Raw genomic sequence first — 18,436 nt, 5'->3', positions numbered from 1 at the left:
TGCCCTAAGTTCTTTCTCTTCCAGGCTAAAAGTCTCCACCTCATTCTACCGTTGTTTTGATGATCAGGCTTTGAGAATCCTTATTCATCCCCTTAAAATGATCCTGTATGACTGACTTTTCATGATAGGTAAGAATTTGTACTTCCCTTGGGACAGTCACTTAGGATGAGGTGTGACATGGAAATGCTTATCCTATATGAAAGTTACAAAAGTCAGGAGAACATAAAATCAGTGTCAGGGCCTCCAGGAACCACAGAGATAATCCAGTCTTCATTCTACTTTGGAGGGTTTGAAGGTCACAGAGCAGTAAGTGGAAAATCCCAGCTGTGAGTCCCAGCTCTAAAACTCCTAAGGCACAGCAAACAGCTGTGCTCCACCCTGCTCCCTTGGATGAAGATAACAAGAAAGCACACACCAGGTACTAGGGATCATATGAGCACCCTGTGTAATTCCTCTACCTGACACTGGGGTGCACTGGCATACCACCCACCCCCCAGGCAGATCTGCATGCCCGCCAAAGCTGGGGATGATTTACAAGGCCTGGGAGATGATTTTCCAAGAAAACACTCCATATAATTGGCCTTTGGTATATCGTCTCGGTGGTGATTTATGTGTCCAGGACAAGCCAAAGAACATCCCTCCCCACCTCTGCAAAGCCTCTGGTCCCCGGCCCTCAGAGTTCAGCAAGTTTCTGGCCAGAGAATGTTCTTCCTCTCCGCCCACTCAGCCTTTTTTTCTACAGTTTGCAATCTCATTTGCTAAATATACTAAGACGCCCTGTACACAGCGGTCTATAGTTCCAAAGTGGGCCTGACATCCTTTGGCTGGGAGCATCACTCATAAATCTCCGTGCTGGCACCTGTCATCCATTTATATCCATGACCCCCCAGGACTAAAAGTTCAAGTTCCTCCACAGCCATGCCTTTTAAATTCAAGACCCTCCATGAGAGTAGAACCCTACCCCTCACCCCACACACAAGTATCTAGCAAAATGGTAGGCACAGAGAAGGCACTTGGTATACATTTATGGAATGGAATGCTTAAAAATATTTAGGGGGTAACTTTAAACTTGGGCACTTATTTATGAGCGTTGAGTGACAATGGCAAGCCAAAGCTAAATGACCCCGATGCAAACCCAGATGATGAGTAAGATGAAGAACATCCTGAGTGGAGGAAGCCAGGGTGTTGCAGAAACAAGCAGTAAAAAGTTCCCCAGCCTTGCAAATAAGTTCAGACTTTTACTGCTTTATACCAGCCCCATGAGCATAACTACTGCCTAATAGCCCCTGAAAGATTTTCTGGAAGGTGAGGATCTCCCAGAGAGGGAAAGGTAGCGAGTGTGTGTTGGCAAGAGCAGAACAATTTTACAAAGGTTTGAAAAGACATGCTGGTTAAATTTACCTCACTGAGCAGGCCCCACCAGCAATGAAGTGCTCTAAACTCAGGCAGGACTGGGCTTTCTTGAGAAAATGGAGCTGGGCTGGGGGGCTAGAATAAAACCAGAATAAATGCTTACTGGCCCCCAGTAGGGATGTTCAGCTTAATACAGGTCAAGGGTAGTATCTGAGAAGACTAAAAAATGGGGGGTGGGCAGAGTGGAGAAGGAGGAGGTAAAGGATGGACAATTATTGACTCTCATGAGTGGGGACGGGGCTGGCGGCAATGGCTTGTATTTCTTCAAACATTCCTCTGTCTGCAGACAGGCTGTTTCCTAGTCCAGTCTTGTCAGGGTAGGAGAGAAAGCCAGGATCACTAAGGAACATGGCAGATGTTTGAGTTACATACAAATGAATGCCTGCAGGCAAGTCTTAGCTGCAGACCAGAGGGACTTGCCCTGCAGGACTGTCCTCCCTTGGCTATCCCCAGAAAGCACATCAACACGGTGAATGACAGGACAGAGAGCTGGTCTCTGAGGACCCAGGGTGGGGGTGAAGCTAAGAGAAAGGAAAACGCCACCACCTCTGTGGGGTAAGAGTCTTGGGGCAGTAAAGAGGCCCCTGCCTCCGCCCTCACCTCAGCAAGGCCATTTTTCAGGCGTGCATGCGTGGGGCGAGCAGACTTGTTCTTGGCTAGAGAAAGAGGCTTTCTCCTCCCAGTTGCTCCAGGGGACTGTAGAAAATACAGTGCAAGATTGCATTACCAATTTCTGTTGGCCTAACACAATGAAAACCCATATCTAATTTGCTGTCCACTATCCCCCAGGTCCCCTTCAGCATTTACTGCTTTCCAAATATCTTCCTCCCATTGAATATCTGTGTTTCAGATTATTTGTCCCCAGATGTATTAGGATGCATTTACTGCAGCTGAATCTCATCTAGTGATTTCCTGTCCATATGCCTGACAGCTCCAGGTCCCTTTATGTCACGTCTCTGTCATTGGTGGGCCTTGTAATACCTCTCCCATTTAGGGCAATATACAGATTTAATTAGCATATACTTTATAACCTTTCCTAAGTTATTAACAAGGATGCAGAACACAATTGACACAATAATCTTGGTGGCACCCCGCGGCCTCTGAATCACATCACATGTCTCTCCCCAGTGCCACAATGAAGTGGTCCATTCAGCACACCAAAAGAGCTTTACCAATTTCCTTTAATCACAAAACAGGCAAAAGGATCCTTGGTCCAGCATTATGAAAATTACACTGAACCAGGACTTAGGAGGAGCAGATTCCAGTTCCAGCTCAGCTAACAGCTATGAGCTATATGACCTTGAATAAGCCTCTTCTATGCTCATTTACTTAGTGGTGAATATGTTTGCTCTTAGTCTTCATGAAACATTTAAGAAAGAATAATTCTGGCAATAATGCTAACAACAGCTATTTTTTTAAACATAGGTATTTTAAAAAGTTTATTGAAGTATAGTTAATTTACACTATTATGCTAGTTTCAGGTGTACAACAAAGTAATTTGTATCTTTTTTCAGATTCCTTTCCATTATAGGTATTTTCAAGATATTGAATATAATTCTCTCTGTGCTAAGTCACTTCAGTTGTATCTGACTTTTTGTGACCCTATGAACGGTAGCTTGTCAGGCTCTGTCCACGGGATTTTCCAAGAAAGAACACTGGGTGGGTTGCAATTTTCTCATCCGGGGAATCTTCCCGACCCAGGGATCAAACCCACGTCTCCTGTGTCCCCTGCAGAGTCTTTACTGGCTGAGTCATAGGAGAAGCCATAATTCCCTGTGCTATACAGTAAATCTTTGTTATTTGTTTTATATATAGTAGTTTGTATCTGCTTTTTTCGTACTGTTCATGAGGTTCTCAAGGCAAGAACTGAAGTGGTTTGCCATTTCCCTCTCCAGCTGACCACGTTTTGTCAGAACTCTCCACCATGACCCGTCCGTCTTGGGTTGCTTTACATGGCATGGCTCATAGTTTCATTGTGTCAGACAAGGCTGTGGTCCATGTGATCAGACTGTTTAGTTTTCTGAGGCTGTGGTTTTCGGTCTGTCTGCCCTCTGATGGATAAGGATAAGAGGCTTATGGAAGCTTCTTGATGGAAGAGACTGACTGAGGGGGAAACTGGGTCTTGTTCTGATGGGCGGGGCCTTGTTCAGTAAATCTTTAATCCAATTTTCTGTTGAAGGGCGGGGCTGTGTTCCCTCCCAGTATTTGAGGCCAAACTACGGTGGAGGTAATGAAGACCTCCTTCAAAAGGTCTCATGCATGCATTGCTATACTCAGTGCCCCCAATCCTGCAGCAGGCCACTGCCACCCCACACCTCCACCAGAGACTCCTGGACAATGACGGACAAGTTTGGGTCAGTCTCAAAAAAGCAAGAGAGTTCCAGAAAAACATCTACTTCTGCTTTATTGACTATGCCAAAGCCTTTGACTGTGTGGATCACAACAAACCATGGAAAATTCTTCAAGAGATGGGAATACCAGACCACCTGACCTGCCTCCTGAGAAATCTGTATGTAGGTCAAGAAGCAACAGTTAGAACTGGACATGGAACAACAGACTGGTTCCAAATAGGAAAAGGAGTATGTCAAGGCTGTATATTGTCACCCTGCTTATTTAACTTCTATGCAGAGTACATCATGAGAAATGCTGGGCTGGAGGAAGCACAAGCTGGGAATCAAGATTGCCAGGGGGAAAATATGAGTAACCTCAGATATGCAGATGACACCACCCTTATGGCAGAAAGTGAAGAAGAACTAAAGAGGCTCTTGATGAAAGTGAAAGAGGAGAGTGAAAAAGTTGGCTTAAAGCTCAACATTCAGAAAACTAAGATCATGGCATCGGGTCCCATCTCTTCATGGCAAATAGATGGGGAAACAGTGGAAACAGTGACAGACTTAATTTTGGGGGGCTCCAAAATCACTGCAGATGGTGACTGCAGCCATGAAATTAAAAGATGCTTACTCCTTGGCAGGAAAGTTATGACCAACCTAGACAGCATATTAAAAAACAGAGACATTACTCTGCCAACAAAGGTCCACCTAGTCAAAGCTATGGTTTTTCCAGTGCTCATGTATGGATGTGAGAGTTGGACTATAAAGAAAGCTGAGCACAGAAGAATTGATGCTTTTGAACTGTGGTGTTGGAGAAGACTCTTGAGAGTCCCTTGGATTGCAAGGAGATCCAACCAGTCCATTCTAAAGGAGATCAGTCCTGGGTGTTCATTGGAAGGACTGATGCTAAAGCTGAAACTCCAATACTTTGTCCACCTGATGCAAAGAACTGACTCATTCGATAAGACCCTGATGCTGGGAAAGATTGAAGGTGGGAGGAGAAGGGAACGACAGAGGATGAGATGGTTGGATGGCAACACTGACTAAATGGATATGAGTTTGAGTAAACTCCAGGAGTTGGTGATGGACAAGAAGGCCTGGTAGGCTGTGATCCATGGGGTGGCAAAGAGTTGGACATGACAGAGGGACTGGACTGAACTGAACTGATCTGCTCTTCCTGTACTCCTAAATTTACAGGATCCCTCCCCATGGCTTTTCCCCTGTGATAACTACAAGCCTATTTTCTGTATCTGTGAGTCTATTTCTGTTTTGCCAATAAGTTTGCTTACATTATTTTGATTTCACATATAAGTGATATCACATATTTGTCTTTATCTGACTTAATTCATTTCATATGATAGGTCTATCCATGTTGCTGCAAAAGCCAATATTTCATTCTTTTTCTTTATGGATCAGTAATATTCTGTGTCTGTGTGTGTGTGTGTATTTCCATAGCTTGCCTAACAATAGCTAACTTTTATCAAGCCACTACTATGTGCCACATACATTACATACAGTATTTCTAACCATTATTTCACTATACTCCTGTGAAGTTAGGTGTTGTAACATGCATTTTGCAGATGAGAAAACCAAACTGAGTTTACTAGGCTAGCTGAAAGTCATAATGATTAAAAGATATGACTTGAACTGACATCTTTCTGATTTAGAAAACAATTTCTCATTGAGCCGCCCAGATGCTAAGAAAAAAGTGGTATCCTGGTCAAGGGCTCCTCTTGCATCAATCTTTCCCAGTTCCTAGTCATTTTTCCAAATAATACAAACATCTCTTTCTTGGTTCATAAACTTTGCTTGGGAGATTGCCATGCACCAAGACTTCTGCTAGACAAAAAGTCTTCAGCCATGAGTGATTCAAGGTTCTCAGTGGTTCACCTTTGAACCTTGTCTTTCTCACAGTATCCAGATAAATGGTGTCACTGGGTAGCATTTCACGGCCAAATAAATTTGGGAGACAGAGTATTAAGCAAGGATCCCCCAAATGCTTCCCTACAGTACTCCTTAAAGCCTTTGATGATACCCCAACGTAAGTCAGAGAGCTCCCAAAGGGTGAAGAGGATCCAGCACTTGCCACCTTATGTAATTATAGGAACTTTTTAGGTGCAGCATCTCAAACACACTGTCCTCCCTGGAACAGACTTGGAAACGTGCTGCAGTAATGGACATGAGGGGACATGTGTCTTCCCAAGTACTAAGTTTTCAGCTAGCTCTATCCAGCTCCGGATTCCTCTAGCATGGACTGTCCAGAGGAGGCCTGGTACCCACGGGCTATACTGTCCACTGTCACTGGAAACTTTCCCTGTTTATGGACCCAACTGTAAGCTCACAGACGTCAGAGAAGGCATTTAATCCATCCTCCCTAACTTCAAGGCTTTTCTTTTATTTATTCATTTCTTTTTTACCCCTACATATCCCATTTTAATTCTCTTTCCCATCATACATATCCACTCTAATGTTAAAACGAGTCCTTGAAAAGTATGTTTGTGGTTTTGTTTCCATATGCTTTAAAATACTTAAGTAGTGCTGTGTGACTCTGATGCTGGGAGGGATTGGGGGCAGGAGGAGAAGGGGACAACAGAGGATGAGATGGCTGGATGGCATCACTGACTCGATGGACGTGAGTCTGAGTGAACTCCAGGAGTTGGTGATGGACAGGGAGGCCTGGTGTGCTGCGATTCATGGGGTCGCAAAGAGTCGGATGTGACTGAGTGACTGAACTGAACTGTGTATATATTTTATTTTGTTTCCTGAGTTGACTGGTACCTGGCTCTGGGAAGCTGAGGACAGAGGTGAAAGCAAAATAGAGGAGGTGGTTCAGAGAATGGGCTCTGGATTGCATAGGCATCCCTGGTGAGTCATTTGCCATCTCTAAGAACTGGTTAGCCCTGGGAGGGGGAGTCTTTCCCGAGTCAGTTAGGTCCCAACCACCAAGGCGTTAAGAAGACAGAAAATAAGAAAACATAGTTAACACAATCTAGCCCATGTTGCTAGAAGCAAGTGAATCCTTGCTTCTAATGGTCACACGTTCTCCAAGGCAGGAATCCCCATAATCTCCCAGCATTGCCTTCAACTCAAAGTTGCCCTCACCGCACCACCAACACAAACAATACTGTAATGAAAATCCTCACACACACTTCTTATGATCCTACAGAAGAATTTTATTGGAATATATACCTTAGAATGGAATTGCTGGGTCAGAGGATATGAATACATTAATTCAACTCAATAGGGCCAGCCTGTACTCCTACCAGTAGTTCATGAGGGGTCCTAGAACCCTGTATCCCACCAACATTTACCACTGCCTGGTTTTTTAATTGTTCTTGTCTAATACATTGTACTTTACTCTTCCATTATCACACATTTCTCTGACTTCTAATACATTTGATCTCATTTAGCTTTGTTCCCTTTAACTACTGCATATATGTTTGCTAAATCAATTTTCAGTGAGCAATGAACAACTAATGGAAAATGCTAGACAGATTTTCTTTGAGTCACTGGTGCAAAGGCTGCGGAGCTGTGGCTCATCGCGTCAGAAATCCATGAGCAAAGGCACTGACTATAACTGAAATAAATAACTCTTTGTTTGGGGCTTTTATGAATGAGACCACAGACTGATGCAACTATGGAGGAGACAAACCTCCTCAGTTTGAACAACTCTCCCCAAAGTCACAGGCATGGACACCCAGGCTGAGGAAGGGGTACAAGAGAAACCCATGCTAGGTCAAGTTTATAGCTGGAGGCTGAAGGACTAAGATTTGTAAGTACAAAGAGTTACCTCATTTCCATGCTATTGGGTTCTATGGCATGACATCACTCAAATATTTAAATAAGAGAAGATACGTTCATTAAATGTGAGCTAAACAAAGCAGAAATCTACACAATAGAGTAAACAATATTTAATATCTATTAATTACTATTTAATATCTATTGCTAAGTCACTTCAGTCGTGTCCGACTCTGTGCGACCCCATAGACGGCAGCCCACCAGGCTCCGCTGTCCCTGGGATTCTCCAGGCAAGAACACTGGAGTGGGTTGCCATTTCCTTCTCCAATGCATGAAAGTGAAAAGTGAAAGTGAAGTCGCTTAGTTGTGTCTGATTCTTAGAGGCCCCATGGACTGCAGCCCACCAGGGTCCTCCGCCCATGGGATTTTCCAGGCAAGAGTACTGGAGTGGGGTGCCATTGCCTTCTCTGATTTAATATCTATTAAATACTATTAATTAATTAGTATTTAATATCTATATTAGATAACATGCATGTAATGCATTTATAACTATCACTATAAATACATATGAACAATAATGCCTGTCTTATATGCAATTATGTTTATACATCCATGTCTCATAGTTATATACCACTGTTCATGTAGATGATTTTTCTCCTCTGCAAATAATACACAAACCCAATATTTAAGCTGTACCCAGTTTAGTCCGTATTCTCAAATCCACTTATATAAATGGATTTTTTTGGTCCCATCTTAGGCAATTAGTAGGGTTTAAAAGAAAGCATAATACATTAAAATATATATATATATACACACACACATATAACATATATAATTCTATTCACAATTCCTGGCTGTATCTGATTTTATATAAACAAATACATTATAGGCAATCTAACAGTGATACTTTTATTTTAAAAGTTGACAAGTGTTAAATATGAATACTACTAACTGGAGGCTGATAAAAAATTTGATGTTGAACATACTGGGAAACATAAAGGTGTCCCCAGTGTCATTCCAGATATTTCCCTCTCAACTTTATTTTCTTCTCTGCCCTCAATAAGAAAGTCTCTAGTGGACTTACTGAAAGCATGCCGCCTGTGGCAGCCCTGCTTCCCACCAAGGGTTCCTGGGTGGAAGCATCATGAAGACACAGCCCATCTTGAGAGGGATGGTGGCTAACCTGCTCATTTATAAGCACACTTCCAAAGACAACATACCGATGGCTAATAGGCACATACAAAGATGTTCAATGTCCCTAACTATTAGAGAACGCAAATCAAAACCACAATGAGATGTCACCTCACACCTGTCAAAATGGTCATCATCAAAAAGTCTACAAATAACAAATGCTGGAGAGGGCATGGAGAAAAAGGAAGCTTCCTACCCTGTGTGGGAATGTAAACTGGTGCAGCCACTATGGAGAATAGTATGGAGGTTCCTCCAAAAACTAAAAATAGAACTAACACACAATCCAGCAATCCCACGCCCAGGCATATATCTAGAAAAAATAAAAAAAAAACTAATCTAGCCCAATGTTCATAATGGCACTATTTGCAATAGCCAAGATATAGAAGCACCCCAAATGTCTATCACATGGCGCTAGTGGGAAAGAACCTGCCTGCCAATTCAGCAGACATAAGAGATGCAGGTTCAATCCCTGAATCAGGAAGAACCCCTGGAGAAGGGAATGGCAACCCATTCCAGTATGCTTGCCTGGAGAATTCCATGAACAGAGAAGCCTGGCAGGCTACAGTCCATGGGGTCACAAAGAGTCGGACACAACTGAAGCAACTTAGCACAAATGTCTATCAACAGATAGATGGCTCAAGATGTGGTGACTATATGTATACAGTACAGTATTACTCAGCCATAAAAAGAATGAAGTTCTGCCATTTGCAGCGATGTGGATGGACCTAGAAAATATTACTCTTAGTGAACTAAGTCAGAGAAAGACAAACACCATATGAAACCACTTATATGTGGAATCTAAAAAAAAATAATACAAATTAATGTGTACGGCAAAACAAACAGACTCACAGATAAAGAAAATCAACTAGTGGTTACCAGAGGGGAGTGGGCAGGGGGTTGGAACAAGTTGGGGATATGGGATTAAAAGATACAAAGTACTATGTATAAAATAGATAAGCAAGAAGGATATATTGTAGAGCACAGGGAACTATAGTCATTATCTTATAATAACTTTTAACAGTATAATCTGTGAAGGTACTGAGTCACTAAGCTATACACCTGAAACCAGCATAATATTATAAATCCACTATAGTTCAATAAAAATTTTAATAAAAATAGCCATAAGCCTACTCTGACTCACCATAGGCTTTGAGCAGAGGCATTTTCTTCCGAGTGCACAGCCTATTCCACTCTCTAACTTATGTAGATGGGACAAACGATGCCCCAGGTACACTCATCCACACATGGGCCTGAATTAGCTAGTAAATCACAATGCAGTAGCTAATAACAGCCATAAAGTCTTTTGAGTTTTACAAGGTGTTTATAATGGGCAACTCACTATGATTTATATGAAAAATATGAGTCAGCTCCTGAGACAAAGCTGATATGTGGACAGTGGCCTTGTGGTGTGACCTCTAGCAAGCATCCAAATAAATTGCAGAATTTCCCTCTGGCCCAAGGCTGGCCACTGTCTCATAAACATATATTCAGAGCACCACTCGAGAGGAGAGTGCATACTGTGCATACCGTGCATACCGTGTCTCCCCTGGTGATTGGCCATGAGGAAGAAAGAAAGCAGCACAATGCAGCTCAATGTAGTAGCAGGTGATAAATACCAAGGATAGTTTAGGACCATCCCTAAAGGAATCCCCAGGGCTTCCTTGGTAGCTTAGTTGGTAAAGAATCTGCCTGCAATGCAGGAGACCCCAGTTCGATTCCTGGGTGGGAAAGAGCTGCTGAAGAAGGGATAGGCTACCCACTTCAGTATTCTGGGGCTTTCCTGGTGGTTCAGCTGGTAAAAAATCCACCTGCAATGCCAGAGACCTGAGTTTGATCCCTGGGTTGGGAAGATCCCCTGGAGAAGGGAACAGCTACCCACTCCAGTATTCTTGCCTAGAGAATTCCATCGACAGAGGCGCCTGGTAGGCTATAATCCTTGGGGTCACAAAGAGTCAGATACAACTGAGCAACTTTCACTTCACTATGTTTGGCCCCATGAAGTACAACATAAGATATATTAGATAAACTTCCCACCCTCCCAGTTAAAAAAGTAAGGTGGACACATGAAAATATTAGAAAATATAATATAGTTTATAAAGGATTAGTTCAAGGCAAGGTCTGGGGTATGAAAATTACTGAGGCTCCAACTCCATGAGAGTGTTTCATAAAGAACAGGGTCTGAACAGGGCCATGGAAGATAAAAGGAATTAATCAGAGGGTGAGATAAGGAATCATATTCCCTAGAAGGAGAATGAGTGAGTGAAGACCCTGGGTCGGCAATAATAATATCTATTTTGGTAGAAAAAAGGTGGAGGAAGAAGAAAATGAAATGAAAAACTTGAGATGTATACTGAGCTAGGTGAACTGGAAATCATACTGAAAAAGAATGGGGAATGAGGTCAGAAATCACAACGCAAAAACTCATGAAAGTGAAAGCGTTAGTCACTCTGTCATGTCTGACTCTTTGTGACCCCAAGGACTATAGCCTGCCAGGCTCCTCTGCCCATGGAATTTTCTAGGCAAGAATACTGTAGTGGGTAGCCATTCCCTTCTCCAAGGGATCTTCCCAACTCAAGGATTGAATCCACTCTCCTACATTGTAGGCAGATTATTTACTGTCTGAGCTACCAGGGAAGCCCACAACAACTCATGGCTGGCCTCAGATAACCACAGGTGCCCCAGACAGAAAGTTCTGTGCAAAGAAGTCCTGCCAGGTAAGGACCAATCTAAGAGATCAGCAGGATGAAGTCAGGTCTGTTTCCTTATTCCACTATTAAAAAAAACTGAAACAAGATGACCAATCCATAGCATTTTTTAAGGGAAACATCTCCATTATTACCAGATGATTCTAGATTTGAGTCATAGCCTGGTCTCTGGGTATTCTGCTATCCTTGGAGAAAATATTTTTTATTTACTTTGTTTATTTTCTTAAATCCTTCCCACAGTCCTCAGACATCAAGACTTCTTTCTAATGAAGTGTTGCTCCTATCGTGTCCATCTAATTGAAGCCCCAAACCTTCTTTCAAACTGCCCCAACTCATGGTAGACTTCACTGCTGAAAGACACCATGGCTCTTAACACAAAGACTCCTATACACCTGAAGAGATCCACTCTTCTGGGCTGGGTTGTGTTCTTTCCCTTCTGAGTCCACATGGGCAGCCCAGAGAAAGGCAGGAGACAGGCATCATGCCCATCCACCCAGAAGTGCATGTAATTATTTTTTATTTATTTTAATTTTAATTGGAGGATAATTACTTTATAATATTGTGATGCTTTTTGCCATATATCAACATGAATTGGCCACAGGAATATATGTGTCCCCTCATCCTGAACCTCCCTCTGACCTCCCTGGAGACCCCATCCCTCTAGGTTGTTTCAGAGCACTGGTTTTGGGTGGCCTGCTTCATGCATCAAACTCATGCTGGTAACCTATTTCATATATGGTAATGTATATGTTTCAATGCTATTAATACAACTCTATCTCTCTCATTCTTCATCCCAGAGCTAAATCTAAAATAGGAAACCAATCTAAAAATCCACTCAAGGAATTCTGTCTATCTGACTCTGATAGAGTGTGATTAACAAAGAGGGAATAAAAGTATAAGGTATATAGATAAAATTACTTAAATTATTCAATCCATAACAACCATATTCCTTATCAGTCACTCAGAGGAGGAAAAATGTGTAGGAACCTAAGCAGTGCAGAAGAGGCCAATGTATACAGTACACAGTAAGACGAAAAAAACCCCTCAAGTCCATCTTCCCTAGAAAGTACCCCCTGCGAAGGTTCAAACTCTATTTCAGCTGCTTTTATTATACACTTGGTAAATATAACATGGAGAAGGGCAGGCTGCTGACTGGAGGGAGGGAGAGAGGATGAATAGAGATATGGATGTAGGGATGTAGGGATAGATGGATGGATGGGTGAGAGAAAGAACTGAAAAACTGAGTCAAGTGCTCCACAGGGATGAGCGACTTCTATGTACTAACTCTTCCACATCCTTGACAAATGTCTTCCTCACCTAGTGCTGGCTTCCTCCTTCTAATAAATGAACAGCCCCAATAAGATTCTCAAGAGGCAGGAATTTCTGGTGCCCTCCTCCTACTATTAGAGTGGGAGGTAGATGGGAGAGTACAAGTTCTATGCACCTGGGCCAAGAAAACTAGAGTTTATGTCCTGAGAAATAACCTAAGACATTTTATTTTACAGCTTGATAACACCAATCTATGGTTTGGGAGGTTTACTTTTCATATCTGGCCTGAAAGTAGTTCCAATCGTGAGACTTTATTCATGTCTCTTTCCATCTAAACCTCTAGGTGACATGCCACCCCTGCTTGGAAAAGCTAAAAAGTACCCTATTTCCTGAAAAGCAGATGGACTTGACCAGTTTCTTTTGCCCTCATCACTTCAGTTCAGTTCGGTTCAGTCGCTCAATCATGTATGACTCTTTGCGACCCCATGGACCACAGCACGCCAGGCCTCCCTGTCCATCACCAAATCCCAGAGTTTACTCAAACTCATGTCCATTGAGTCAGTGATGCCATCCAACCATCTCATTCCCAGTCATCCCCTTCTCCTCCCACCTTCAATCTTTCCCAGCATCAGGGTCTTTTCCAGTGAGTCAGTTCTTCTCATCAGGTGGCCAAAGTATTGGAGTTTCAGCTTCAACATCAGTTCTTCCAATGAACACCCAGGACTGATCTTTAGGATGGACTGGCTTGATCTCCTTGCAGTCCAAGGGACTCTCAAGAGTCTTCTCCAACACTACAATTCAAAAGCATCAATTCTTCTGTGCTCAGCTTTCTTTATAGTCCAACTCTCACATCCATACATGACTACTGGAAAAACCATAGCCTTAACTAGACGGACCTTTGTTGGCAAAGTAATGTCTCTGGTTTTTAATATGCTGTGTGGGTTGGTCATAACTTTCCTTCCAAGGAGTAAGCATCTTTTAATTTCATGGCTGCAATCACCATCTGCAGTGATTTTGGAGCCCCCAAAAATAAAGCCTGCCATTGTTTCCACTGTTTCCCCATCTATTGGTCATGAAGTGATGGGAACAGATGCCATGATCTTAGTTTTCTGAATGTTGAGCTTAAAGCCAACTTTTTCACTCTCCTCTTTCATTTTCATCAAGAGGCTCTTCAGATCTTCTTCACTTTCTGCCATAAGGGTGGTGTCATCTGTATATCTGAGGTTATCGATATTTCTCCCAGCAATCTTGATTCCAGTTTGTGCTTCAACCAGTCCAGCTTTTCTCATGATGTACTCTGCATGTAAGTTAAATAAGCAGGGTGACAATATACAGCCTTGATGTACTCCTTTCCCAATTTGGAACCAGTCTGTTGTTCCATGTCCAGTTCTAACTATTGCTTCCTGACCTGCATACAGATTTCTCAAGAGGCAGGTCTCCAAAGCCCTTTCAAAAACACTCCTTGAAACTCAGATGATAGGATCATAACAAATGGTGATATCCTAGCAAAGGAGAAACCATGACCTTGGAAACTCAACTTTCTTCCTTTTAGCATGATCATGTCCACGACTGAGAAGAGCTCTGTCTCAGTGCATTTTTTAAAATATGATTTTCCCTTCCCAATGGTCACAGATAGCATAAATTGCCATTAGCCATGACAAAGACAAATAACCTGCCCTATAGAGAGAGCGAGAAGCCTGAATACAATGTCATTTTCCTACAACTTGAAGATCTCCAGCTGCCTGTGGTGCATCTTGCGTTTCACCCTACTAGAAGTTTGTTTTCAATAAAAGAGAAGGGAAATATACTTTTCCTCTTAAAACAGCTTCCAGTCATCATGAGTAAGGGGTAAGAGGACAGCAGCCTGACCCTGAAGTTGAAGCACATGAAAGCAGGACAATATCAAGCTCATCGCTGTCCTACTCAGCCTCTCCGGCCTTGGCCCTTCTTCCTCCATATGTGGTTTGGGTGGGAATTTGTGACCCTTGTCTCCTCTTCTGCAGTTTACAAAAGCAGACCCTGGTGGTTTGAAAATGGGAGCCGCCGAATGCTGCATACACAAATGCAAACATGAGTGTAAGGCTGTGTCCCTGCCTCCCGGAAGTGTGGAGGAAGCAGAGGTGATGTGGAGTCCAGAGAAAAGGAAAGTGTGGTCTTAAACTAGGTCAACATCAGGTAGATGTGGAGCCATTTGGAAGCTATCTCCATAGCCTGCTTTTCTTTCTACTCCCGGATACAGACTTGTGTTTCTGCACAATACATCAGAAAGGTGCACTGATTGGCCCTTGAAAGCAAACAAAACAGAACAAACCACACACACAATAGACGCCTCTGGGAGGTGTGGACAGGCCTGAGTGCCACGGCATGTCATGGCAGCCCCCTCTGGAGGAGCTTCCATTACATTCTGTGCCCATTGAGGGCACTTTATGGACAGTGACAGGATGTCCTGATTACTCAGGCTCTCCTTTTCCGAAACAAGTCTTCTCAGCCTAAGTCCAGAAATCCTTACAACAGCCGAGGTTATATAACAGCAAAGTACTGGGTCAAGAGAAGACTTGAGTGCTAATCTGATTTCCATTTCTTTCTGGAACACCCAATGGCTCCCACAACCTCCTCATCTTACTGTTCCATATTTGTAAAACAAGGGACCACCTCTTTTGCTTTGCTCTTATCAATACTGTGAGGATCAAATGAGATCATACATGTGAAAATGCCTCCAAAACTAATGATCTCGCCATCTTCACATTCAAAGCCTTGAATTAAGAATAAATAAAAAGAAGATGAAAAAAAGAAAAGAAAAGAAAAAGGAAGGAAGGGAAATAGAGAGGGAGAAACAAAATCATTTTGAGCCTTTATTCTGTACCATGTCCTGGGAAGTGCTTTCTAATCATCATTTTCTTTAATCCTGCAATTCAATAAGCCTTATTTTACTAACGCCTGTTTAAAGATGAGGCAATTGAGGCATTAGTTCCTCCAGTCACACAGGGGATGGGAAAGCCAGGATGTGAATCCAGGTTGCTGACCTGAAACTCGGGCTCTTCAGTGTTGCCATGATGTCTCCCTGTAACCTCCAAGGCCAGCAGCCTCAGGGGCTCTGGTGAACTCATACCTGACCCAGAGGTCAGGCTGAGGACCTACACACAGTCAATAACAAAGCCACAGGGAGACCAGCTACGTCTGAGATGAGCTAAGTCTCTTCATCCATATGTAGATGAGGACTCTGAGTTCTGGAGACTGGCCAAGAGCATCCAGCAAGCTGACTGCTGGAGTGGAGCTCACACCCAAGTGCTCATGCTGGCTGAGATGGGCTCTATGCCCCCCAAATACATTCACTTCTCTTTTGGGTGCCCTCAGTCAAGCTATATATGTTAGTGTGCTCAGGCTGTGGGTGGTTTAAACAAAAGAAATGTATTCTCTCAGTTCTTGAGGCTAGAAGTACAGGATCAAGGTGTCAGTGGGGTTGGTTTCTTCTGTGGTCTCTCTCCTGGTCTTGCAAACAGCTGCCTTCTTGCTGCCTCCTTCCATCACTGTCTCTCTGTGTACATACACCCTTGGTGTCTCTCTGTGGGTCTAATTTCTTCTTCTTATAAGAACCAGCCATACTGGATTAGGGCCCACCTGGACAGCCTCATTTTAAGTCACCACTTTAAAGGCACCTTCTCCAAATATGGTTATACTCTGAGGTGCAGTGAATTAGGACTTCCACGTATGAACTTGGGGGTAGGGTCACAATCCAGCCCACAACAGCTGCATTTCCCAGACTCTCCTGTAGTTATGAGTGTTCCTTTGACTGAGTTCTGGCCAATCAGTGATGTTTGGCACCTCAAAACCAGACCCATCAATTGTGTGCACAATTCTCCACATTCTTGCTCTTGTCCCATCCATGGGCTGAAGCCAGGGAAGAACTCCAAAGCCCAAGAAAACCACATAGCCTTTGGATAGAAGGAATCTATGCCCCTGGTGGACAGAATGCTCCTCACTCTCCATCTGGAAACCTTCAGTGGACTGCGAGTGATGAAGCCATGGGCTACTTGTTACAGCAGCTAGCCTTTCCTGACTGATACACCCAGCTCCCAACAAATATTCTCTCCGTTACATACCAAAGGTCGGTGAATTTTACTGAAGAAGGGATAACAGCCTGACACTAGCACTAAGGTCAGTGAGCAACCCAGATGGGCTGCAGACAAATGAGGAGGTAAAGCACTGCCTCTTCTTGGGGTACCAAGTTTCTCAGGGAGCACAGCCCCCTAGAACCTTCCCTTACAGACTCCCAAGGGGTCTCCTGGCCCCTCCTTCTTTCACAAGCTAATAACTGGGAGGGGGGGGGGTAAGATACACATGATAATGATCCCTTTCTTATTTAAACAGGCCATTTTTCTTCCCAATAAATGCTTCTTTTTTTGTCAGCTCAAATATTCCCTTTTGATAGAATCCTGAAAATAATTAGCCTTAATAACTCTGCTGTGAATAATACCACACAAGAAGGAGACGGATGTTAATAGAAACCTTCCACTCCAAAACCAAGTCAACCTCTCGGCCTCCTTCCCCAAAAAAGAAATGTAACAAGAGAAAGATTATAGGTTTAGCACAACTCGGGAAGAAGTGTATATTTGAAATAAATGTATGAAATCTTTTAAAAACAACACATGCTGAAAACTTCATATTTAGTTTGATTTGCTTTCCATTTCACACAGACTGCACAGTTGCATACAATCTTTAAACAAGTACAACCCCTGAGAAGTGTGGATAGATTTAAGAGAAATAAAAGCAAGATCAGCCAGCTTGTAATCTTCTTTTCTCTTTTTGCCTCCCCAAAGCTGCATTAAATTGCCTATTGAGAACAATAACATATTTGTGCTTTTATAGGTAGAATGATTGGTATTATGCAAAGATTTGGCTAACAGTCTAAAGGCACATTCACACTGATCAGGATTGCATGCTGTTAATAATTTTCAGGATACTCTAGGGAACCTGTAATTCCCTGGGACTACAACCTAGCAGGTCAATGCATGCTTTGTAGGAGCTCCCACAGATTCTGAACCATACCAACCAACAAGACTGGGAAGTCCGTTCCCAAAGAGAGTCTTGGGAAAGCAAGGTGTCCCTTTTGACCTTCATTCTGTCTCTGGCTTCGTAGGTACAATGACTCGTTCAGGATGGACTGCCAACTTGAAGATGGTACCTAGGCATTATTAAACAGAGCCTAAAACTGCTGTTCTTCCCACATACTGAGATCTAATAATCCATCCCTGGAAAATTATCCTAAGGAAATAAAGGAAACATATATACACACACACATACAACGAGCAGTATTTGGTATGTAAGGTTAACATCTAGCAACAGTGGGAAGTGGTTGGTAACTCGTGGTACATCCATCAGATTGATGAAGAACTGTAGAGTCCATAAAAAAAATAAATTTGAAGACTACAAAGTAGCACAATAAAAATGATAGGTTAAAAAAAGTAGAGCATTAAACACACATAAAACACCTATTGAAAGGGATAAGGGTTGAAAGGGAACAGAGCAAAATGAAAAGGCATAGAGTTAGCCTGTAGGAACACAGCTGAAAGATCTCCTTTGTTAATTTCCCTTACTGGGATCATAACATTGTTTTAAGAAAACATATAAAAATAAAATAAAACAAAATGCAATGGTCCCAGGACCTTTTAATCTCTCATTACCACACATAAGTCTGAGCCCTGAGATTCAAAGGCCAAGCTCAAACATCACTTCCAATTCCCCCTTTAGGAAATTGATGAACTCCTTCCTAAGGAAGTCTGTGAAGGGTAG

General features: G+C 42.8%; 1 protein-coding gene across 2 annotated transcripts in view; it reads right to left on the bottom strand.

The window, feature by feature from the left end:
- The window catches only part of LOC129620857 (leucine-rich melanocyte differentiation-associated protein-like), a 745,168-nt gene that overhangs the window by 580,316 nt on the left and 146,416 nt on the right, over nt 1-18,436 (bottom strand). Inside the window, exon 5 of one of the 2 annotated variants that reach the window (XM_055536625.1) lies at nt 1,738-2,109. The exons of the other annotated variant lie outside the window; for it this stretch is intronic. Coding sequence (XP_055392600.1) covers nt 1,753-2,109 — 357 coding nt within the window. The 3' untranslated portion in view covers nt 1,738-1,752. Of the gene's footprint in view, nt 1-1,737; nt 2,110-18,436 lie in introns of those variants that run through there. 2 annotated transcript variants of the gene reach the window in all.

Source organism: Bubalus kerabau, chromosome 1 (genome assembly GCF_029407905.1).
Source record: "Bubalus kerabau isolate K-KA32 ecotype Philippines breed swamp buffalo chromosome 1, PCC_UOA_SB_1v2, whole genome shotgun sequence".
NCBI classification, from domain to species: domain Eukaryota; kingdom Metazoa; phylum Chordata; class Mammalia; order Artiodactyla; family Bovidae; genus Bubalus; species Bubalus kerabau.
This window is presented reverse-complemented; position numbering and strand designations above follow the sequence as displayed.